The sequence below is a fragment of the Carcharhinus amblyrhynchos genome, chromosome 1 (assembly GCF_965287045.1).
Source record: "Carcharhinus amblyrhynchos chromosome 1, sCarAmb.v2.hapA, whole genome shotgun sequence".
Lineage (NCBI taxonomy): Eukaryota > Metazoa > Chordata > Chondrichthyes > Carcharhiniformes > Carcharhinidae > Carcharhinus > Carcharhinus amblyrhynchos.
In genome coordinates this window covers 15,477,164-15,503,016 of record NC_137324.1, presented here as the reverse complement: position 1 = coordinate 15,503,016, position 25,853 = coordinate 15,477,164, and the positions used below count along the sequence as shown (strand labels likewise).

At 43.8% G+C, this 25,853-nt stretch overlaps 1 protein-coding gene across 2 annotated transcripts in view; it reads left to right on the top strand.

Annotated features, from left to right (window-relative positions):
• Positions 1 to 25,853, top strand: part of gfra4a (GDNF family receptor alpha 4a) — a 207,705-nt gene that overhangs the window by 143,592 nt on the left and 38,260 nt on the right. For both annotated transcript variants that reach the window (XM_080194898.1, XM_080194828.1), the window contains exons 4-7: positions 5,401 to 5,746; positions 11,110 to 11,219; positions 13,338 to 13,472; positions 16,199 to 16,362. In XM_080194898.1, the coding sequence (XP_080051024.1) occupies positions 5,401 to 5,746; positions 11,110 to 11,219; positions 13,338 to 13,472; positions 16,199 to 16,362 (755 nt within the window). The remainder of the gene's footprint in view (positions 1 to 5,400; positions 5,747 to 11,109; positions 11,220 to 13,337; positions 13,473 to 16,198; positions 16,363 to 25,853) is intronic.

The following is a 25,853-nucleotide window of genomic DNA, read 5'->3' as shown; positions in this document are numbered from 1 at the left end:
AGTTGAATGCGTTGTTAAAAAGGAACTTTATATAAGTAACAAAGTTTAACAGGAACAGTTACTCAGAGAACAGTAATAACAGTGATAATTGAAAGCGAGAGCATGAGTAAAACAGGTCTTGCTTTCAGAACACTCAGTTGCAGACTGAAAAGCGCCCCCCCCAAAACCCACACATGTTCAGAACCCTCAACAGATGCCAGTAAGATAATTACATAGAAGAAAGGCTGACACAAACTGTACTGAAAATGACGCTCTGTAACAATTAATTTGTCAGTTCTCTGAAAAAGTAACAAGCAGTGTAGATAAAGGAGAACCTGTGGATGAGGTACACTTAGATTCCCAGAAGGTATTTGACAAGGTGCCACATAAAAGGTCATTACAGAATATAAGAACTCACGGTATAGGGGTAACATGTTTGCATAAATAGAGAATTGGTTCGCTAACAGAAAACAGAGTAGGCATAAATGGGTTTTTCTGGGTTGGCAAGATGTGACAAGTGGAGTGCCACAGGGATCAATGCTGAGGCCTCAGGTATTTACAATTTATATAAATGACTTGGATGATGGGATCAGAAGTATGGTTGCTAAATTTGCTGATAATACAAAGATAGGTAGGAAGGGGAGTTGTGAAGAGAACATAAAGAGTCTGCAAAGGGTTACAGATAGGTCAAATGAGTGGCCACAAAAAAAGGCAGATGGAGTATAATGTGGGAAAGTGCGAACTTGTGCACTTTGGCAGGAATAAAAAGGCAGCAAATTGTTTAACAGGGAAGTATTGCACAAAGAACAAAGAAAATTACAGCGCAGGAAGACCCTTTGGCTCTCCAAGCCTGCACTAACCATGCTGACCAACTTAACTAAAACCATCTACACTTCTGGGGACCATATCCCTCTAGTCCCATCTCATTCATGTACTTGTCAAGATGCCCCTCAAAAGTCACTACTGTATCCGCTTCCACGACCTCCCACGATGACAAGTTCCAAGCACCCACTATTCACTGTGTGAAAAAATCTGCCTTGTACATCGCTTTTAAAACTTGCCCCTCGCATCTTAAGCCTATGCCCCCTAGTAATTGAACTCTGAGGTATATAGGGATCTAGGTGTTCTGGTATATGAACGTTTCTTTCTATTTATTTTTTATTCATTTGTGGGACATGGGCATCACTGACTGACCAGCATTTATTGCCCACTCCTAGTTGCCCCTGGGGGTCTGTTGAGAGTCAACCACATTGAGTCACAGCAAGTTCGTACACAGGTATGGCAGATAATTTGGAAGGCAAGAGGACTGTTGTTGTTTACTGTGAGGTAAATGGACTATAAAAGTTGGGATGTTTTGCTACAATTGTACACAGTATTAGTGAGACCACATCTGGAGTACAAAGAAAAGTACAGCACAGGAACAGGCCCTTCGGCCCTCCAAGCCTGTACTCACCATGATGCCCTAATTAAACTAAAAAAAATCTTCTTCCCTTACTCAGTCTATACCTCTCTATTCCTTCCCTATTCATATACCCATCCAGATGCCTCATAAATGTTGCCAATGTGCCTGCTTCCACCACCTCCTCTGGCAGTGCATTCCAGCCATCCACCACTCTCTGTGTGAAAAACCTCCCTCATACATCTCTCTTAAACATCTCGTACATCTCTCTTTTGCCTCGGATGGAGAAAGCTAGCACGAGGGGGCATGGCTTTAAATTAAGGGGGGGTAGTTATAGGACGGATGTCAGGGGTAGGTTCTTTACCCAGAGGGTGGTGAGGGATTGGAATGCCCTGCCTGCTGCAGTTGTAAATGCGCCTAGTTTGGGGGCGTTTAAGAGATCTGTGGATAGGTTTATGGATGGAAAGGGATTGGTTTAGGTTAGAGGGTCATTGTTTTTTTTTAACTGGTCGGCGCAACATCGTGGGCCGAAGGGCCTGTTCTGCGCTGTAATGTTCTATGTTCTATGTTCTAAACTTTCCTCCTCTCACCTTGAACCTGTGCCCCCTTGTCATTGACACTTTCATCCTTGGAAAAAGCCTCTGACTATCCACCCTGTCTGTGCCTCATAATTCTGTAAATCCCTATCAGATCTCCTCTCAACCTTCCTTTTTCCAGCGAAAACAATCCTTTGTTTATTCAACCTCTCCTCATAGGCAACATCCTGGTGAACCTACTTTGCACTCTCTTTAAAGCTTCCTCATCCTTTTGGTAATGTGGTGACCAGAATTACACGCAATACGCCAAATGCGGCCTAACTAAGGTTTTATATAGCTGCAACATGATTTCCCAACTCTTGTACCCAGTGCCGCAGCTGATGAAGGCAAGCATGCCATATGCCTTCTTAATCACCTTGGTCGCCTGTATTGCTACTTCTAGGGAATTGTGGACCTGCACGCTCAGATCCCTCTGTATGTTAATGTTCCTAAGGGTTCTGCCAGTTACAGTATAATTCACACCTAAATTTGATCCTCCAAAATGCATCACTTTGAATTTGTCTGGATTGTCCCATTGGGAAGATGCAGTATGGGTTCATGAAGGGCAGGTCATGTTTGACTAATTTGGTGGAATTCTTTGAGAACATTCCATGCGCAGTGGACAGTGGGGAACCTGTGGATGTGGTGTATCTGGATTATGTTGCAGCTTTATAATGTGCTGGTGAGGCCACACCTGCAGTAATGTGTACAGTTTTGGTCTGTTTGAGAAAGGATATACTAGCACTGGAGGAGGTGTTGAGGAGATTCACTAGGTTGATTCTGGAGTTGAGAGGGTTGGTTTATGAGGAGAGACCGAATAGACTGAGGCTAAAGTCATTGGAATTCAGAAGAATGAGGGGAGAACTTATAGAAAGATATAAGATTATGAAGGGAATAGATAAGATAGGAGCAGTGAGGTTGTTTCCACTGGCAGGCGAAACTAGAACTAGGGGGCATAGTCTCAAAATAAGGGGAAGCAGGTTTAGGACTGAGCTGAGGAGGAACTTCTTCACACAAAGGATTGTGAATCTGTGGAATTCCCTGCCCAATGAAGCAGTTGAGGCTACCTCATTGAATGTTTTTAAGGCAAGGATAGATACATTTTTGAACGGTAAAGGAATTAAGGGTTATGGTGAGTGGGCGGGTAAGTGGAAGCGAGTCCACAAAAAAAATCAGCCATGATCTTATTGAATGGCGGAGCAGGCTTGAGGGGCCAGATGGCCAACTCCTGCTTCTAGTTCTTATGTTCTTATGTTCTAAACCCCATTTGCTATTTCTGTGCCCAAGTCTCCAATCTGTCTATACCTTGTTTTATCCTCTGACAATCCCTGGCACTATCAGCGACTCTGTCTATTTATTTAAGAAAGGACATAATTGCATGAGAAGCAGTTCAGAGAAGGGTCACTTGGCTGATTGCTGGACTAATGGTGTCACCCTATGAGTATAGATTGGACAGGTGGAGTTGGATCCATTGGAGCTTGGAAGTGATCTTATTGAAATGGGATTTGACAAGGAGGATGCTGAAAGGATGTTTTCCCTTGTGGATGAATTAGGTGGATATAGTTTTAACATGAGTTGCCTTCCATTTACGGCAGAAATGAAATGTATTGTGTTTCTACCAGAGGGCCATGAGTCCAAGGAACTCTTTTCATAGAAACATGGAAACTAGAAGCAGGAGTAGGCCATTCGGCCCTTCAAGCCTGCTCTGCCATTCATTCTGATCATCAAATTCAATATCCTGATCCCCTCTTCCTCCCATATCCCTTGATCCCTTTAATCCCAAAAGCTATATTTAATTCCTTCTTGAAATCAGGCAACGTTTTGGTCTCAGCTACTTTCTGTGGTAGTGAATTCCACACATTCACCACCCTCTGGGTGAAAAAAATTATCCTCACCTCAGTTCCAAAAGGTTTACCCCTTATCGTCAAACTGTGACCCCTAGCTCAGGACTCCCCCACCATCAGGAACATTCCTTCTGAATCTACCCTGTCTTTTATAAGTTTCTATGAGATCCCCTCTCACTCTCCTAAACGCCAGTGAATATAATCCTAACCGGTTTCATCTTCCCTCAAATGACAGACCTGCTTTGCCAAGAATCCATAGAATCCTTACAGTGCAGAAGGAGATAATTCAGTCCTTTGAGCCTGCACCAACAACAATCCCTCCCAGGTCCTATCCCTGCAACCCCATGCATTTACTCTGCTAGTTTCCCTAACAGTATGGGGCAATTTAGCATGGCCAATCCACTTAACCTTATGGATCAGCGTGGTAACTTTGTGGTTAGCACTGCTGCCTCACAGCTCCATGGACCTGATTTCGATTTGCGGCTTGGATCACTGTCTGTACAGAGTTTGCATGTTCTCCCAATGTCTGCGTGGGTTTCCTCCAAGTACTCCGGTTTCCTCCCACCATTCAAAGATGTGTGAGCTGGTGCATTGGCCATGCTAAATTGCCTATTCATGTCCCAAAATGTATAGGTTAGAGGGATTAGCAGGGTAAATATGTCGGGTTACGGTGATAAGGCCGAGGTAGGGTTGTTGTCAGTGCAGACTCGAGGGGCTGAATGGCCTCCTTTGGCACTGCAGAGTTTCTATGATTCGAACTCGCACACCTTTGGAGTGTGGCAGGAAACCGGAGCACTCGGAGAGTGCAGACAGGGGAACAAAGTGCAAACCCAGACGGTGAGCTGAGGCCGGAATCGAACCCGGGTCCCTGGTGCTGTGAGGCAGCAGTGCTATGCACTGTGCCACCCACAAAGAATGGTGGAGGCAGGGTGATTGAATATTGTCAATGCTGAATTAGATAGAATCTTAATTGATAAGGGAGTCAAAGGATATTGGGGGTAGGAAGGAAACTGAGGCCACAACCAGATCAGCCATAATGTAACTGAATGGGAGGGCTGGCAGGAGGGGCCAAACGGACTACTCTTGTTCCGAATTCGTATATTCATACATTTGTATATTGCCCTAAGAAAACTCCAGACTTCTCCTCTGGTCTCTTGACTTTGAAATAATCATTTAGCGTTGGAATAATGAATGGAGAGACACTTTGCTTTTCTTCTGCCTTGTCTGCAGGCATCTAAAATCCTGATCGGGGATTCATTTCACCTTCTCTCCTACAACAGCTAATAAAAAGAAAACAGAAATTAAACCTCCGTTTGTCTTAATGCTGGTTTGTGGAATCTTGCTGTGCGCAACATGGCTGCCACGTCCTAACAAAAGTGAGGCCAGTTCGGAGCAAATCACAGGATTTTGGTGATGTTTTTAACAGATTTGCCGCATTGATCCAGGTTTTTTTTTTGTCAAATAAATGTGGTTATTGGCTGGAGTTTCTCTGTAAATGTACACTTCCTGTCTCTGCGGAGTGTGCCGTGATTGTAGGCCATCGTCACCTCAGTTTGCACAAGGTCTATAGGAAGGTTCAATGTTTGTCCAATTGGTTTCACAGGATCTGACATTGGCATCACACGAGCCAATCGCTGCCTGGACGCAGCCAAAGCCTGCAACGTGGACGAGTCGTGCCAGAAGCTGCGGACGGAGTACGTCTCCTCCTGCATCAAGCGCTCCAGCAAGGCCGAGACCTGCAACCACCCCAAGTGCCACAAAGCCCTCCGCAAGTTCTTCGACCGCGTGCCCGTCGAGTTCACGCATGAGCTGCTCTTCTGCCCCTGCGAGGACACGGCGTGCGCGGAGCGCAGAAGGCAAACCATCGTCCCGTCGTGTTCGTACTACGTTAAGGAGAAACAGAACTGCTTGACGTTGCTGGAGTCGTGCAAGATGAATGTTGTTTGCAGGTAAAGATAACGCAGCGTGCAAACTGGCTGTCTCAGTGAGGTGACACACACACCGGAGTGATTTGGTGAAATAGCCCAACTCGAAACATTGACTCTATTCTCTTTCCACAGATGCTGTCGGACCTGCTGAGATTTTCCAGAATTTTCTGTGTTTATTTCAGATTCCAGCATCCACAGTGTTTTGCTTTTATCTCAGATAGCATGGGGTTGTTTTCCTTGGATCTGAGGAGGCTAAGGGGAGATTTGATTAGGATGTACAAACTTAAAAACATAATAACTAGGAGCAGGAGTGGGCCATCTGGCCCCTCGAGCCTGCTCTGCCATTCAATAAAATCATGGCCCATCTTCTTGTGGACTCAGCTTGACTTACCTGCCCGCTCACCATAACCCTTAATTCCTTTACTGTTCAAAAATCTATCTATCTTTGCCTTAAAAACATTCAATGAGGTAGCCTCAACTGCTTCACTGGCCAGGGAGTTCCATAGATTCACATCCCTTTAGGTGAAGAAGTTCCTTATCAACTCAGTCCGAAATCCGTTCCCCCTTATTTTGAGGCTATGTCCCCTCGGGCACTTGTGAGGAGCCTGGATTCGGGGCAGTCTTGGAGGGCCGAAGGGCCTATTCCTGTGCTGTAATTTTCTTTGTCCTTTGTGGATGGGAAAGGCCCCATTTACTTTAGCAAAATGATCAGTGACGAGGGACCATGGATTTACAATGATTGGTAGGAAGTTTAGAAGAATCGTACAATCATAGAATCCCTACAGTGCAGGAGGAGGCCATTCGGCCCACCGACCACCATCTCACCCAGGCCCTATCCCCATAACCCTATGTATGATTTGATTTGATTATTATTGTCACATGTATTAGTATACAGTGAAAAGTATCATTTCTTACACGCAAAAGCAAGGAAAGGAGAGAGTGCAGAATGTGTTCTTGTCTTACGATCAACTTCTTACGAGGGTAGACCCATTCAAAAGTCTGATGGCAGCAGGGAAGAAGCTGTTCTTGAGTCAGTTGATATGTAACCCTACGTATGCTAACCCCCCTAACCTACACATCTTGGGACACTAAGGGGCAATTTAGCATGGCCAATCAACCTAATCTTTGGAGAGATGATAAACTTTGTTTTTCTCCCAGAGGATGGTAGGGGTTTGGAACTCACTGCCTTTTTACTATACATTTGTGGGACATTTATTGCCCATCCCTTGTTGCCCGAGGGCAGTTGAGAGTCAACCGCATTGCCTGAAAGGGTGGAGGAAGTAGCAATCTTTATCTCATTTCAAAGGTGCATGGATGTGCATCTGTAGCACCAAAACCTCCAGAGCTACAGAACAAATGCTGGAAAGTGGGATTAGGCCGTATGGTGTGTTTTTCTGGCCAGTGCAAACATGATGGGCCAAGTGGCCTCTTTCTGTGCTGTAAACTTTCTATGATTCGATGATTTTGTATTACTTGATATAAGGTAATGACAGGTATGTGGAATCAACTTGCAAATCAGTTGTAATCATCTTGAGCATCTAACAGGACATGCTTAAGGTGTTAAGTGGCTGACTCCTGATCTTATGCTCCTGATCTGTCTGGTGGGATCAGGTCCAGAAGACCATAAGATGCAGGAACAGAATTAGGCCATTTGACCCATTATGTCTGCTCCGCCATTCGATCATGGCTTATATATTTCTCAATCCCATTCTCCTGCCTTTTCCCTGTAACCTTTGATCCCCTTATTAATCAAGAACCTATCCATCTCTGTCTTAAATACACTCCCGGCCCCCTCAGCCTTCTGTGGCAATATATACCGCAGATTCACCATCCTTTGGCTGAAGAATATTAAGGAGCAGCACAATAGCATTGTAGTTAGCCTCTCACTGCCGGGGACCTGGGTCCTTGTAATTCTGGCTTGGGTCATTATCTGTGCTGAGTCTCCCCATGTCAGCGTGGGTTTCCTCCAGGTGCTCCAGCTGCCTCCCACAGTCTGAAAGACGTGCTGGTTAGGTGCATTGGCCATGCTAAATTCTGTCTCCCTCAGTGTACCCGAATAGGTACCAGTGTGTGATAATTAGGGAATTTTCACAGTAACTTCATTAGTATATTAGTATTAGTATAAGCCTATTATGACACTAATAAGTAAATTTGAAGAAATTCCTGCTCATCTCAGTTCTAAAGGGTTGTCCCTTTACTCTGAGGCTATATCTCCAGATTCTAATTTGCAACGCATTCCATTTTACTTCCTGCTGAAGTCAATAGTAGGCAACATGGGATAGTGTGAAATGATTTTATTTTATTTATTATTGTTACGTGTATTAGTATACAGTGAACAGTATTGTTTCTTACACACGAAGAGAAAGAAAGGAGAGAGTGCAGAATGTAGTGTCCTCGTCATAGCTAGCATGTAGAGAAAGGTCAGCTTCTTACAAGGGTAGGTCCATTCAAAAGTCTGATGGCAGAAGGGAAGAAGCTGTTCTTGAGTCAGTTGGTATGTAACCTCAGACTTTTGTACCTTTTTCCTGATGGAAGAAGATGGAAGAGAGAATGTCTGAGGTGTGTGAGGTCCTTAATTATGCTGGTTGCTTTTCCGAGGCAGTAGGAAGTATGTACAGTGTCAGTGGATGGGAGGCTGGTTTGTGTGATGGCCTGGGCTACATGCAAAACATTTTGTAGTTTCCTGTGGTCTTGGGCAGAGCAGGAGCCATACCAAGCTGTGATACAACCAGAAAGAATGTTTTCTATGGTGCATCTGTAGAAGTTGGTGAGAGTTGTAATTGACATGCCAAATTTCCTTATTCACCTCAGAAAGTAGGGGCATTGGTGGACTTTCTTAACTATAGTGTCGGCATTGGGGGACCAGTATAGGTTGTTGGTGACCTGAATATCTAAAAACTCGAAGCTCTCGACCCTTTCTACTTCGCCCTAAATGGACGGCAGTCTCCCTCCGTGAATGATTAGGTTAAAATTACACAGCCCTGCCACCGCCCCGCACCACACCCCCCCCCCCCCCCCCCCCCCCAATCCTGGAAGCAGAGAACACTGAAGGAAATGCAGAGTGAGTGAACAGTTACCTTTATCTCCTTATTTATTTTGTGTGGATGTTATTACTGCTGCGCTACTGAAACTATTTAAGCCCACTCTTCTTATCTTACTTCTGACAGTCCAGAGGGACTGACAGAAAACATATCTCCAGATGTTTCTCATAGAACTGAGTATTCCAGATTTCCAATGTAATAGATATTTTCATTGAAATTGGAGGGGTTTTTTTCTCCTTTGAACAGTTACTGTGGTCCATAGGTAGTTGGATTTTTCAAGGACTGCTTTTCATTTGATTTTATAAACCCCTGTGATCTGACCTAAATATGATTTATTATTCATCTCCAATAAAGGCTGAGCAGGAATATTATTTTGTGTGCTTTCCAGATAGTGGGAGTCCCAAGTGAGGGGAGCTTGGAGGGGTCAAGACGGTCCCTCGGTGGAATAAAAGCAGGAATGCATCACTGTGAAGAGACACTACACTTGAAGGCTGCATTCGTAACAGCTCCTTTATCACCAGTTTATCAAACTGCTGAAAACAAATTACAAGAGAAAACACTCAAAATCCAGCAAGGGGGAAGAAAAGCAACTTATTAACCTATTCTCTGGAGTGAAATATAAGTTTACCTTCATTGCTGGGCTGGAATTTACTGTCAAAATAAGAGCAAGGCTCACATTTATTTATGTGCAAATCATGCAGCAACATCAAGTGAGGACAGATGTGTGTTTAAATGTGAAAATTTCAGAGCTGATGTTCAACAGCTGCAGCCCTGCTTTTAGCTTTTTGGAAATGACATCCTGTCGGTGTGCCTCACCATTCAAATGCATCAAACAGCGAGAAGTTTCTCTGCTGGCATGGCAGACATCAACATTTGCCATATAAAGTTAAGACTTATTCCAGTATAAGGACACTTCTCCATGTTACAAATGATACTGCACAGAAAAGGCCATTCAGCCCATTGTCCCTGTACCAGCTTTTAGAAACATAGAACAGTACAGGCCCTTCGGCCCTCAATGTTGTGCCAAGCTATGTCCAAACTCAAGATCAAGCTATCCCACTCCCTATCACTCCATGTGCCTAGCCAATAACCGCTTGAAAGTTCCTAAAGTCTCCAACTCCACTATCACAGCTGGCAGTGTATTCCACACCCCAACCACTCTCTGAGTGAAGAATCTACTCGGACATCCCTCTTATATCTCCCACTATGAACGTTATAGTTATGCCCCCTAGTAACAGCTAATCCACCTGAGGAAACAGTCTCTGGACGTCCACTCTATCTATCCCCCTCATCATCTTATAAACTTCCATTAAGTCACCTCTCATCCTCCTCCACTCTAAAGAGAAAAGCCCCAGCTCCCTCAACCTTTCCTCATAAGACCTACTCTCCAAACCAGGCAGCATCCTGGTAAATCTCCTCTGCACTCTCTCCAATGCTTCCACATCCTTCTTATAGTGAGGTGACCAGAACTGAACACAATATTCCAAATGTGATTTGATTATTAATCAAGAACCTATCTATCTCTGTCTTAAAGACACTCAATGACCTGGCCTCCACAACCTTCTGTGGCAAAGAGTTCCACAGGTTCACCACTCTCTGGCTGAAGAAATTCCTCCTCAATTCTGTTTTAAAATATTACCTCTTTAGCCTGAGGTTGTGCCCTCTGGTTCTAGTTTTTCTACTAGTGGAAACATGCTCTCCACGCCCACTCTATCCAGGGCTCACAGTATCCTGTAAGTTTCAATAAAATCACCCCCTCATCCTTCTAACCTCCAACAAGTACAGACCCAGAATCGTCAAACTTTTCTCATACAACAAGCTCTTCATTCCAGGAATCATTCTTGTGAACCTCCTCTGGACCCTTTCCAAGGCCAGCACATCCTCCCTTAGATACGGCGCAGGAAGTCAATTAATTTGTGGCAGTTTGCAGAATACCTATAAATTCAGAGCTTCCTATTCTCCAACTACTAACTTTTATACAAGTCGATCTGACTTGTCTTACTTGTACATTTAGTAATGTCTCACTAGGGGTTTCAACCTTTTTGAAACCCAATTCTGCAATAATACACTTGCTAGGTTGATAGTTGTCAATCTTGGCCTATTCCATAAGTTTACGCTGTACTCTGAGAATACAAATCAGGCTGTACCAAGTGTTTGAGTCACTCTTAGTGAAGTAAAAGAGAAGTATTTGTGATGGAAACAACTTAACTGTTGTCCTGATGTTGTGACAGATTGCATCCGCTAACATGTCGAAGGAGAAGGGTTCACTGTTTTACGCTTTCTTGGCTCGAAAGTCACACGACCCCAATTTTTATTTCTCCCTTTCTTTGCCTTCCCCGACAGATCAAGGTTAGCAGAATTCCAAACGAGCTGTCAGCCTTCCACACAGTCTGTGAGTGGTTGTCTCAGGGAGAACTACGCTGCATGTCTGCTCTCATACACTGGGATCATAGGTAAGATCCAGGGGCCTTGCCTCTTAGCTGCTTGTTACTTCAATTTTGCACTGAATTCTATGCTGGTTAACGTTCCCCATTCAAAATCTCACTGCCATCCCTGGTGTTTGCACACATCATATGTTAGGTACAGAATAACAGTCTACCCACTCCCAATCATGTAAGGAGAGAAAAGAAAGATCTGCAGGTTATTTGCAGTTCCAAAGTTTGCTTTTATTTGTAAAGTTTATTTATTAGTCATGAGATGTGGGCGTCATCGGCTGGGCCAAGGGCTATTACCCTTGAACTGAGTGGCTTGCTAGACTCATGTCAGAGAGCTTTTAAGAGTCATCCACATGTAAAGTGTATCTATTAGTCACAAGTAAGGATTACATTAATGCTGCAATGAAGTTACTGTGAAATTCCCCTAGTCACCGCAGTCCTGTTTGGGTCAATGCACCTAATGGAGCACCCAGAGGAAACCCACACAGGCAAGGGGAGAACATACAAACTCCAGACGGCAGTGACCCGAGCCGGGAATCGAACCCGGGTCCCTGGCACTGTGAAGCAGCAGTGCTAACCACTGTGCTATTGTGCTGCCCTGTGGGTCTGGAGTCACATGTAGGCCAGACCAGGTAAGGATGGCAGATTTTCTTCCCTAAAGGAAGGAATGAATCAGATGGATTTTTACAATGACCAACAATGGCTTCATTATCATCATCTTTGAACTTCTAATTTCAGATTTTAATGGAATGTAAGCTTCACCATCTGCCCATGTTGTGATTCAAACTTGGGTCCCCAGTGCATTACACTGGGTCTCTGGATTACCAGTTCAGAGACAATAACACTGCCTCCCCTTCCCTGCCATTGAAGTACTTTTGAAGTACAGTCACTGTTTCAAAGTAGGAAATAAGATAGCCAATTTTGCATAAAGCAAGGTCCCACAGACCGTAATGACTATTTTTAGTGATATTGTTTGAGAAACATTGGCCTAAATGCTGGGGAGAACTTGGCGTCTTTTCAAAATGCTTATGAAATGGATCTTGGAGGTGAGGGTACTACCACAGCTGACGCCACGTCACCAGAACGATCTCGGATGTCCCAGCTGCATGTTCACTTTCCAGCAGCGGTCACTGGGTGTCACCTCAATGGGTTATTTCACTCCCCCCTCTTCAAGTCCTGGCACTGTTACCAAGGCAATGAAAATACTCCTAGTGCATGGAGGGACTATTTAATCTTTTCCCTTCCCCCTTTCTTAAAAAAAATCCCCTTGCAGCAATTAAAAACCTTGACAAGAATTTTAAATATCTCAAGCGGGCTCACACCCAACCCGGAAGTGTGTGAAATTGTCCAGAAGACATCAGACGCATGTCCCGACGTTATTATGCACTCGCGCAATATTTCGGTGGACAGAGTTGGAAGCACGCTCACTAACAGTCAGACAGGCAGTTTAGCCAATTAAGGAGGTCAAAGGAACACAATTTTACATGGCCTGTCTGCTTTAACAAGTTGATGGGCAGGACAATTGGCCAAGGCAGCCTTTATGTTTTAGTTTCTGCAGGGCAGGATAAAGTGTCAGGGTTAAAATAAAATGTAAAATGTATCTGGGGACTGAGGCTTGCTTTGGAATGTGCTGTCTGGATACTCTTTGCATAGCTTTTCTCTTGCAATTTATTTTTCATAAGTCTGCAGTGCTTTGACTCAGTTCTGCAGTGGCTGTTCCCCTGAGGGAACACAATCAAATTGCCAGCATGCATGCTGCATTTTCTTGGTGCCCACCATCTTTCTGCCTTCCCTGGCAGCAGTCAGCCTTTCCTAGAGTAAATTCCACCTGCACTCCAGGACCAATGGCCAGGAACGTGGTTCACACCCACCTCCCAGGCCCATGGAATGCGTACACACAACAAACAAAAACCTCAGGCCCTTGTGTGTTTTCAGTGGGTGTGCTATAGCTAACCACGTGCTGAAGTATCATTCTAAACATATCTGCAGTGATGGAACCGAAGGAATATGAAGTTTACGAACATAACTCTTAAAAACTACGTACCAGTGATCCTCATTCATGGTCTCTCAAATGTGCCCATCACATCTTCCTTTGTTGTGAAGCTGTTAAGTTTTGTTCTTTATCTCTTCTGTTAGGTACTGTGGTCACCCCAAATTACATTGACAATTCCAGCTCCAATGTAGCGCCCTGGTGTACCTGCAGTGGCAGTGGAAATCACAGGGAGGACTGCGAGAGCTTCCTTAACCTCTTCACGGATAACATCTGCCTCAGTGAGTAAGACCACTTGGTAACAGGAAGTAACTGACATTTAATTTATTGCCTAAAACCAAACTGAAATGCTGTGGATGCTAGAAATCTGAGCTAAAACAGTCCTGATTTTGGTGAATTGCTATACCAGAGCCTGGAGAGGTGATCTGAGCTGGTGCTCCCTTCCTGGTACATGGCCCATACCCCTGCCCTTCCCTTCCCCCATGACATTCCTTGGGTTAGCCACTTCGCTTTGCCAATTTATCAATATCTTTCTCTGCTGCTAACAATTCACCTCCTCTAGATCCAGCTTTATTTCTTTGCTTGACCATTATTTTGCCTCGCAGCATAGAATCCCTAAGTGCAGAAGGAGACCATTTGGCCCATCAGGTCTGCACTGACTCTCTGACCAAGCATCTTACGCAGGCCCTAACCCGTAACCCCATGTGATTATCCTGCTAAATTGGCAATTTAGCACGGCCAATCCACCTAACCTGCATATCTTTGGACTGTGGGAGGAAATCGGAGCACCTGGAGGAAACCCACGCAGACACAAGGAAAATGTGCAGACTCCACACAGACAGTGACCCAAACTGGGAATTGAACCTGGGTCCCTAGCGCTGTGAGGCATCAGTGCTAACCACTGTGCTGCCCCATCATCATCAGTTTTGTCATTCTGATCACCATCCAATCAAAGACCTTTTCCTTTAATTCTCTACTGCTCCTTTTTTCCCAACTTGGTACTCAAAGATCTTCATAGAAAGTAAATCTCATGACCTCTGGCTGTTCAAAGCACTTTACAGCCCAAGGAGTGTAGATTGCCACAATATTTAGGAAAGCTGTTTATCCCCAGCATCTTGCATTTGAGTAGCACCCTTAACATAAAATAGGAGCATTATAAATCAAAATCTGACACAGAGCCATCTAAAGAGATATTAGTGAAGACAACCTTCAGTCAAGCAGACAGATTTTAAGGAGCATTTTAAAGGTAGACAGAGGTGGAGAGGTGGAGAACTTTGATAGGGAATTCCAGAGCTTAGGGTCATGGCCACCAATAGTGGAGCAATTAAATCCCCAAATGTTCAATTTGAATTTAGAGGAACAAAGATACCACATGGGAAGTTACAAATAGGAAGGGATCAGAAGGCCATAAAGGGAGTTGAAAGCATGATAAACCCTCTCCTCTCCCTATCTGGCATCCAGTAACAGTGAGGCCTGAACCTGAATCCTGCATCCAGGACATTTGATGCAGGCTCAATGCTCTCTGAGAAGGGAATGAGACAGTGGACTTTGATGGATCCATGATCACACCAAGGTATCAGGTAGGATTTTTTTCAAGGTTTTTTTGTAATGCATTAATCTAGTTTTTATGGAGTTTAAATAAGCCACTACTGAGAATTCAAAATCAACTGTCAATCTCTTTTGGTTTAATAAAAATACAACCTCATGATTGTTATATTAAACCTCTTTATTTTTCAATGTTTTTTCTCATGATTTAAGAGGTGGTAGGGTACACATTACTGCAAAGGAGAGATTAGCCAGGCTAGAGTTGTTTTCCTTAGAATAGAGAAAGCGGATGGGTGACCTAATTAAGATGCACAAAATTATGAGGGCCCTTGACATGGTAGACAGGAAATACTTGTTTCCCCTAGCTGAGGGGTCAATTACCAGGGTGCACAGATTTAAGGTGATTGGTAGAAGAATTAGAGAAGACATGAGGAAAATTTCAGAGAAGTATAGACCGTAGTCAACCAACCCATACTTGCAAAACTCAATAAGAAGTCTCACAACACCAGGTTAAAGTCCAATAGGTTTATTTGGAACCACGAGCTTTTGGAGTGCTGCTCCTTCCACACTCACCTGAGGAAGGAGCAGTGCTCTGAAAGCTTATGATTCCAAATACACCTGTTAGACTTTAACCTGGTGTTGTGAGACTTCTTACTGTGCCCACCTCAGTCCAATGCCGGCATCTCCATATCATGCAAAACTCAAAATGTTTGATGGGATTTTCCGGCTGCACTCGCCCCAGTGCCGGAAAATCCTACCCGCAGTCAGTGGACCTTTGCATGGTTCCTGTCCCACCTTGGGAATTGTAATGGATGGGATGGGAAAATTCCAGTCACAGTATCCAACATTAAATGCGATTCCACAATTGGACAAAATAATGCTAAATAATCCTGAGTATGCTAAGAATTACATTGATGACTAACATATTATAATTAACAGTCAACTCACAGTGTAGCTCAATTACCTGTACTAGAAACTCCATATATTCACACACAGGACTCTATCCTTCGCAGACCAAAGAAACACGTATACACAATGTGCCTTTTTCAACTAAAAACAGGTAACAGCCATATCATGATTCATTCCACAGGGCATTGCCTTCACCAATTAGAGTCAATTCACCTGGTTTGAATTTAAGCAAAGTTTGGCATTCAGTTGCCAGCCACTGGTACATTCTACATAGCAATGCCTCTTCCAATCATAGTCCACTTGCCAATCAATCTTCTCATGCAGTATAAACTGTGGTTCCATTTACATTGTCCTAATGAGTGCAAGATGAAAAGCTTTGACAACATGTCTTTTTTTTAGCAACACACAAAATTGAGAAGTAGCGAGTGGGTTAAAGCGGAAAATAATGCATCACAGCATCCTCAGGAGATAGGGCAACATTTCATACAGGGTGATGAATCGAGACTGAGGCCCCGTTCTTTCTGGGTTTAAACTTGTCTTTCTTTATCTGCAGAGAATGCATTTCAGGCATTTGGAAATGGGACAGATCTTAATACAGGCTCTAGTGTTCAACAATCAACTCTCCCCACATCGCAGACCCGAGTGGACAAACACACAAATGACACGGATCTTTCACACCAAGAAGAAAATGTGTTCAGTCCATCACTAACCACACAGGTAGGAACGGAAAGAAGGAGAAAGATCTTCCCACTGTGCAGAGTTGTACTGAACCATGCAGACTAGTAAGATCTCGTTCTAATGCTTGGTGATGTAGACTACCTCAAACAGAAGCACCTTTGTGCTACAGAGTTGAAAGAAATGAGTGAGGATCCCTCTTGCTAACAGCTTTGTTTGTAGGGTATTGCTGTTGGCAGGGGATCCTTGTTGATAGGGGTTATGTACATGACAGATATGACTGAACCTGGTTGTGATGCTGAGTTTGAATAGCCACACTGTCTACACTCAAAGGACGCTGCTTACACAGAGTATTGGAAGGTCATGAACAGTTTCTAATTCTGTGCTGGCCAGGCTGCGTTAATTAGTCACTTGCTCAAGCATCTCTCATTACAGTATTTCTCATAGTTCCTTTCTATCAACCACTTGTGTTCAGGAAATCTTTCCAGACAATATTATGGTGATGGTGAGGGGGATTTCGACACCTGATTTTTTGGACTTATACCATCTGTGGACTCCAGGACAGGCATTATTCAATCTCTTTCTCAGGCTTTGTCAACAATCATGAACACATTCAATAGCTCTGAGCTGAGGTTCCCCCAGATGAAGGAACTTACTGCAGACATGGTTTTCTGGGATCATAATGCTCTCCACAAACTCCATTATGCTGCAGTCAGTCCCCATTTAACATTGTTTTATTTAGTTAATTCATTATTCATTAAATCAACTTAAAATTTGCAGTCTTTCAACTAATTTCTTGATATAGTTTAAATGTGTAGGAAGATTAAATTCAATATTTACCTGTAACACAAACCAGTACATGTGCTGGAGGCAATAAAACAGTACTTGCTTCACCCTCTGCACCAAACTCCCGGCCTTTACGCACTGTGCATCAGCAGATATTGTTTACTTTTATATGCCTTTTTGTGCCATACCCGAGTTATAGTCACTTACTGCTCATGTTAATTAGCCCCTATTCAGACAATCACTTAATGCTGATTGGCAGGCAGCATCTGTTAAGCATTGACTAACTTACATTTATCTCAGTTTTAAATGTCTATGCTACATTTTCAAAGGTTGAACTAAATTTCAGCCTGGGGTTACTTTGCCAGTGTTCCTCCTCAGCCTCACGGCTGCTTCAGGTGGTGAGGAGCAGGAAATGATCAGCAACAGCCAACATTCTCTTCGAGATGTGTGCTTGTGCACGCAAGCACTTGGCAATCTTAAAGAAACTGTCCAGGATGACTAGCAGGTCATACACAGCAAAAGGAAATTCAAGGGAACTTTGCCACATCCTCCCGGGTATTCCACTTGCATCAAAGGTGGCACAGTGGTTAACACTGCTTCCTCACAGTGCCAGGAACTTGGGTCGATTCCCGGCTTGGGTCACTGTGTGTGTAGAGTTTGTATGTTCTCCCTGTGTCTGCATGGGCTTTCTCCGGGTGCCCTGATTTCATCCCACATTCCAAAAATGTGCAGGTTAGGTAGATTGACCACACCAAATTGTCCTTTAGTGTTAGGGGACTGTCTTGGATAAGTACATACGATTAGCGGGATAGGGCCTGAGTGGGATTGTGACCGGTGCAGACTTGATGGGCCAAGTCACCTCCTTCTGCACTGTAGATTTTTATGATTCTTTGAAATTTCCAGCTTTTCATATGGTTTACGATGCCCTACCTTTTGTAATAATTCTGTGCTGCTTCCTCATCTAAAGTACTTGGTTGGCTGTAAAGGAGTCTTCTTCCTCCTGGTGAGAGATTTTCAGTCATAAACTGAATGGATCACCACACATCCAAAACACAATCCAAATTCAACACAATTACAAACTGAGTGTCCCACAAAGACCAAGGCAAATTGCAAATGAGGCTAACACAATCTCTTTCCTCCTTCCTCTCTCCTCACAGGTTGCCTGTGTCTGTCCCCTTATGGCAATCCTTTGGAGGTGGGATTTAACAATATTCGTAGTAATTGTGAAGGCACTTGATTAAAATTATGAGCCCTATTTTTGATAAGAGAGTTTTTATTTTTCCTATGAATACTGGAACAGTCCTTACATCATTGCAGTCTCTTCCTCTTTCTAGTAAGAGAAATGTGGGATTTGCCAGCAAGCTACATTTTTGTGGAAAGTTGCATATATCCCACTAAATGGAGTTGGGCTGGGTTTTTTTAATATTTTTTCTTAGAATCTGGGCATCACTGATAAGGCCAGTATTTGTTACCCATTCCTAAGCCCTTGAGAAGGTGGTGGTTGCAGTCCATGGTGTAGGCAAGGGGATGCAATGGCGTAGTGGTCTGATCACTAGACTATTAATCTAGAAACTCAGCTAATGTTCTGGGAACACGGGTTCGAATCCTACCACCGCGATAGTGGAATTTGAATTCAGTAAAAAATATCTAGAATTGAGAATCTACTAATGACCATGAAACCATCGTTGATTGTCAAGAAAAACCCATCTGGTCACTATTGTCCTTTAGGGAAGGAAATTCACCAACCTTACTTGGTCTGGCCTACATGTGACTCCAGAGCCACAGCAACGTGGTTGACTTTCAACTGCCCTCTGAACAAGGGCAACTAGGGATGGGCAATAAATGCTGGTCAGCCAGCAATGCCCATGTCCCATGAATGAATTTTTAAAAATTACTCACAGTGCTATTAGGAAGAGAGTTCCAGGATTTTGATTCAGCGACAGAGAAGGAACGGTTACATCGTTTCAGGTCAGGATGATATGTGACTTAGAGGGGAACTTGTAGGTAATGGTATTCACATGCAAATGGTGGTGGTATCTGCATTTGCTGCCCTTTCCTGTTGTAGAGGTCATGGGTTTGCAAGATGCTGTCGAAGGATCCTTGGCGACTTTCTGTAGTACATGTTTTAGATGGTACACACTGCTGCCACTATACATCAATAGTGAAAGGAGTGAAGTAGAAAGTGTAGATGGGGTATCTATCAAGCAGGTTGCTTTATCTTGGATGATGTCAGCTTTTTGAGTGTTGTTAGAACTGCACTCATTGGAGAATATGCCATCACACTCCTGACATATGCCTTGAGAGGGTGAAAGGTGAAAGGGGACACAAAGTGAGCTACTCACCACAGAATTCGCAACCCTGCAACTACAGTATTTATAAGGCTGGTCCAGTTCAGTAGCTGATCGATGGCAACCCCCGGCATGTTGATTGTGGGGGATTCAGCGATGGATTCATCAAATGTCAAGGAGAGGTGGTTAGATTTTCTCTTGATGGCATTGCCTGGCACTTCATGGCATGAATGTTAGCAGCTACTCATCAGTCCAAACCTGATTATTATTAATCAAGTTGAAACGAGTAGGAAGCCTTCTTAGAAACTATTTTGACCAAGATAATCAATGAGTATTGATGCTGTTAGTGGAAGGGCTCTTGGGAGGGATGTGATGAATCATTAATTTTTGTATTGTTTCAATCAACAGAACGATCAAGGGTAAGTGAAATCCACTAGACCCATCAAAGTTATTTTTACTATTCATTTTCAGGACGTGGATGTCACTGGCAAGCCCAGTGTTTATTGCTCATCCTCAGTTGCCCTTTTAACAGGGATGGTGGGTAATCATTCTTAAACTGTTAGTAACTTGGTGCAATGGAGTGGTTTGCTAGGCTACTTCAGAAAGAAGAGTCAACCACATTAGTGTGTGGAACCATAGTCACATTCAGGGCAGATGAGTTAAGCATAAGAACATAAGAAATAGGAGCAGGAGTAGGCCATCTAGCCCTTCGAGCCTACCCCGCCATTCAATAAAATCATGGCTGATCTGAATTGGATCAGTTCCACTTTCCCGCTTTCTCCCCACAACCCTTAATTCCCTTGTCTACCAGAAATCTATCTACCCGTGACTTAAATATATTCAACAAGGTAGCCTCCACCACTTCAATGGGCAGAGAATTCCAGAGATTCACTACCCTTTGAGTGAGGAAGTTCTTCCTCAATTCTGTTCTAAACTGCACCCCCCCCTCCCTTATTTTGAGGCCGTGCCCTCTAGTTCTGTTTTCCTTTCTAAGCGGAAAGAATCTCTCTACCTCTACCCTATCTAGCCCCTTCATTATCTTGTAAGTCTCTATAAGATCCCCCCTCAGCCTTCTAAACTCCAACGAGTACAGGCCCAAAGACTTTGTGGCCAGTTGTAGTTGGAAGAAGAAAGGCAGTGAGTTGCCTGAACAAATTGATGTTTTTTTAAACTGATTGGACTCATGTATGGCCACACTCCAATAACATTTGCAAAGACCCCCAATTATTCCACCTCTGAGGCCACCATGCTGAGCTCTGAATGCTGGACACTCCAGTAACTCCAGTGTCCAGTGCAAACAGAACATGGTGGGATACAGTTGCATTTTTGCATGCCACCAGAACTGTCCTCAGGAAAAGAGGGTTCTGAGGGTTGGAGTAGGGTGGTGGTGAGGGAGCAGGATGGTGGGGTGGGATGTGATAGTGGTGGTGATATGTACACATCCCTACACTTTTAACTCACACACTCATAAGGACAGTTCAAAAGGCTAAGCAAATTTACTTATATTTCAGGCTGTCTGGTGAAGGGATAATTTGAAATGACTCAACAATAAGTAATGGTACATAGAAACCCTACAGTGCAGAAGAAGGCCATTCGGTCCATCAAGCCTGCACCGACAACAATCTAACCTAAGCCCTCTCCCCATATTACCCCGCTAATCTCTCTAACCTACACATCCCAAGGACACTAGGGTTAATTTAGCATGGCCAATGCACCTAACCCACACATCTTTGGAGTGTGGGAGGAAACCGGAGCACCCGGAGGAAACCCACTTAGAACGTGCAAACTCCACACCAACAGTGACCCAAGTAATTGAACCTAGGTCTTTGGAGCTCTGAGACAGCATTACTAACCACTGTGACACAGTGCTGCCCTATCCATAATGACAGATATAATTTCTAGATGGTTATATGAAGTCAAAACAATGTCTGAACCAACATGGTTTCGCATGGAGATGTCTCATTGTCTTTGGGCAAGATTTTCCGGCCATTCATGCCAGTGGGATTTTCTGTAGTGAACGGAGATGTGGCTGAATGCTAAATTCTCCATCCTAGCTTGCAGCAGCGGCTGGCTGTGAACGGCCTTTGTCTCCAGATTCGAGAGGCTGAGTATCTTGCCTGTCCATATTGCCGTTGTGCTCTTTATTCGCTTGAAAGGATAATCATGATTGCTTCACAGATATCCTGATGCAACTCTGCACTGTCATGTGGTCAAGTGGTTTCATGGGTAAATAGGCAGATATTTGTGGTACATCCTGAGGAAGTGGATCCCATGACATTAATAGCTGGGAGTTACAAATAGCCTCAAGTGCACTTGATTAGGGATGGCAAGGAAAAATAACATCAACCAGGACCCTTACCCTATTGTGATGAGAGTGTGGGTGCGTGTGCAATGGCTAAAGGCAGGATTTTGCATGGCAGTAATAATATTCATGGGTAGGTAAATGGTTGACACTGTCCTACTGTTTGACACATGAAGGATGGATGCTTTAGCGGAGTTTGAGATAACTGCCAGTTCCAAGTGCACCTATAACCTAGCGGGAGCTAGTGGCCTAGAAATTGGCCTTTATTTGTTTCTAGCCTGAAATTAGTGGTGCACTCTGACTTTACTAGAAACTGTGGCTTGTATCCATTTGAGCCTTGGGTTTCGTCAACAAATCGCGGGTAAGCTGCAAATGCCAATCAAGCAGATGGTTGACAATGGAAAATGGTAGTGCTACTAAATCAGGAGGATTCCTTCTCCCTATGGCTCTGCATACAGGTGAGTTGGAAAATAAATGCCTCCATCAGCCTTCATATGGCACCATTAAGAAACCAAATTATTGACATGTTTATTAAATTAAATTAAAGCATGACAGGTTTCATTCTCAAAAGAATGTTACAAAATCACAGAGTGCAGAAGAGGCCCTTTGGACCATTGAGTCTACACTGACACATGAGAAACACCTAACACATTTATAAGGCTGGCCCAGTTGTGTATCTGATCGATGGTAATCTCCGGGATGTTGATTATGGGGGATTCAGCGATGGTGATACCTAATCGCACTTGGCCCGTAGCCCCGAATGTTATGATATGTCAAATGCTCATCCAGATACTTTTTAAAGGATGTGAGGCAAACTGCCCTCTACCAATCTTCCAGGCAGCACATTCCAGGCCATCACCACCCTTTAAAAAGGTTTTTCCTCACATTCCCCCCTAAACCTCCCACTCCTCACTTTTAACTTGTGTCCTCTCATAACTGACTCTTCAACTAAGGGGAACAGCTGCTCTATATCCATCCTGTCTATGTCCCTCATAATTTTGTACCCCTCGATCAGGTCACCCTCAGTCTGCTCCAACAAAAACAACCCAAGTCTATCCAACTTCTCTACATAATTTAAATGTTCCATCCCAGCCAGCATCGTGGTGTGTACCCCCTCCAGTGCAATCACATCCTTCCCAAAATGTGGTGACCAGAACTGCACATGGTACTGTAGCTGTGGCCTCACGAAAGTACTATATAATTTCAACATGACCTCCCTGCTTTTGTAATCTGTGCCTTGATTCATAAAGGCAAGTGTCCCATATGCCTTTTTTAACCATCCCACCAACATGCTCTTCGTCTTTCAGAGATCTATGGACGAAAACACCAAGATCCCTTAGTTCTCCAGGATTTCCTAGTGTCATGTCGTTCACTGAGTACTTCCTTGTCAAGTTATGCCGTCTGAAGTATTATCTCATATGTTTCAGGGTTAAATTCCATCTGTCCATTTGACCATCTCATCTGTCCATTGACCATCTTCCCAAGATACTTGAGTATCCCGAGGTACTCAACCTCACTGTCAACCACCCAGCCAATCTTTGTGTCATCTGCAAACTTACCAAACCTATCCCCCACATAGTCATCTATATCATTTAAATGAATTATGAATAATAGGGGACCCAGTGCAGATCCTTGAGATATGCCACTGGACACTTGCTTCCAATCACTAAAGTAGCCTTCTGTCATCACTCTGTTTACTACAACTAAGTCAATTTTGAATCCACATTATCAAATTATCCTATATCCCAAATGCATTTGCCTTCTTCATAAGTTTCCTCTGTTGGACCTTGTCAAAGACTGCTGAAATCCATAAAAACTACATCAACTGCACTACCCTCACCTACGCACCTGGTCACCTCTTCAAAAAATTCAATCAAATTTGTTAGACATGATTCCCCCCTCTGACAAAACAATGCTGACTATCCCTGATCAATCCTTGCCTCTCCAAGTGTAGATGCTCTCCTTCAGAATTTTCTCCAATAGTTTCCCTGCCACTGATGTAAGACTCACTGGTCTGTAGTTCCCTGGCGTATCTCTACAACCCTTCTTCAATAGCAGAATCACATTAGCTGTTCTCCCTCTGGCATCTCCCCTGTGTCGATGGTAGTCATGATGTGGAGTTCCGAAAACTAGTGGTGTTTGCTACAAATAAACCTGTTGGACTTTAACCTGGTGTTGTGAGACTTTTACTGTAACTTGAAATCATGTTACAGATATTCCCAAGTGAGTAAAACTATCCGAAGCCAAATTAAAGGGGAATAAGACAAAAGATGAGGCCAATGGAAAAAGACTAATCAGAAAAAACAAACTTTCTTTTTTCAAGATTTAGTTTATAGCCTGAAAATTTACCAAACTGGAGCAGAGTGTCAAGGACATTGGGTATTGGATCAGATATTACAACAGATCACTGGCATAAAGAGATCTATAAAAGATAAAAACTGGCTCAAAATCATTTTTTTCTAAAACTTTGAATACATGGTCAGCTTTTTCAGCATCTAAGAAAAGTATAACTTGGAAGAGGAGAAGGAGACTTGGGGTGAATAATAATAAATAGTTTATCCATTCATGGGACATGGGCATTGTTGGTTGGACACAGTAAAAAGTCTGACAACACCAGGTTTTAGTCCAACCAATTTATTTGATAGTAAACTCACAAGCTTTCGGGTTAGCCCCTTTGTCAGGTGAATGGAGAGTTCTGGCCTCAGACAGAGCATATAAAGCACAGACAGTTTACAGATTACTGATTAGAATGCGAATCTTTACACCTAACCTGCTGTTCAAGTCCTGAAGTGGCCGACAATGTGTGTGGCAGGAGCACTGATCACAGGTTAAAGAGATGTGTATTGTCTCCAGACAGTACAGTAAGTGAGGTTTTGAAAACCCAGGCAAGTCACGGGGGTTACAGATAGTGCGACATGAACCCAAGATCCCTGTTGACACCGTCCTCATGTGTGCGGAACTTGGCTATCAGTCTCTGCTCAGCGACTCTGCGCTGTCATGTGTCATGAAGGCCGCCTTGGAGAATGCTTACCTGAAGGTCGGAGGCTGAATGCCCGTGACCACTGAAGTGTTCGCCAACAGGAAGGGAACAGTCTTGCCTGGTGATTGTCGAGCGATGTTACCCCAGTCCAACTCCGGCATATCCACATCATTGTTGGTTGGGCCAGCATTTATTGCCCATCCCTAACTGCTGTTAAACTGAGTGGGTTTCTAGGCCATTTCAGAGGGCAGTTGGGAGTCAACCACATTGCTGTGGCTCCTTCATAGAACATAGAACACTACAGCACAAACAGGCCATTCGGCCCACAAGTTGCACCAATCATATCCCTACCTACCAGGCCATAGAACTATCTGTAACTCCCAATCCCATTAAATCCCATGTACTCATCCAGAAGTCTCTTAAAAGACCCCAGCAAGTTCGCCTCTACCACCACCGACGGCAGCCGATTCCACTCACTCACCACCCTCCGAGTGAAAAACTTACCCCTAACATCTCCTCTGTACTTGCTCCCCAGCACCTTAAACCTGTGTCCTCTCATAGCGACCATTTCAGCCCTGGGAAATAGCCTCTGAGAATCCACCCTATCTATTCCTCTCAACATTTTATAAACCTCTATCAGGTCGCCTCTCAACCTTCGTCTCTCCAGGGAGAAGAGACCTAGCTCCCTCAACCTATCTTCATAAGGCGTGCCTCCCAATCCAGACAACATCCTTGTAAATCTCCTCTGCACCCTTTCAATAGCTTCCACATCCTTCTTGTAGTGAGGCGACCAGAACTGCGCACAGTACTCCAAGTGGGGTCTGACAAGGGTCTTATAAAGTTCCTCCTGACTCCTAAACTCAATCCCTCGATTAATGAAGGCCAATACACCATACACCTTCTTGGCCACAGATTTCTGCAGATTTCTTTCCCTAAAGGGGAACCAGATGGGTTTTTCCAACGATCAACTATGGTTTCATGATCATCAGTAGATTCTTAATTCCAGATTTTTTTTATTGAATTCAAATTCCACCATCTGCCATGGTGGGATTCAAACCTGAGTCTCTGGATTAATAGTCCAGCAATACTACCACTAGGACATCGCCTCTCCCAAGGCCATTGTTTTAGAGAATGACTGTTGACCCTTAATAAAGCCAGATTGATCAGGAGAGACAAT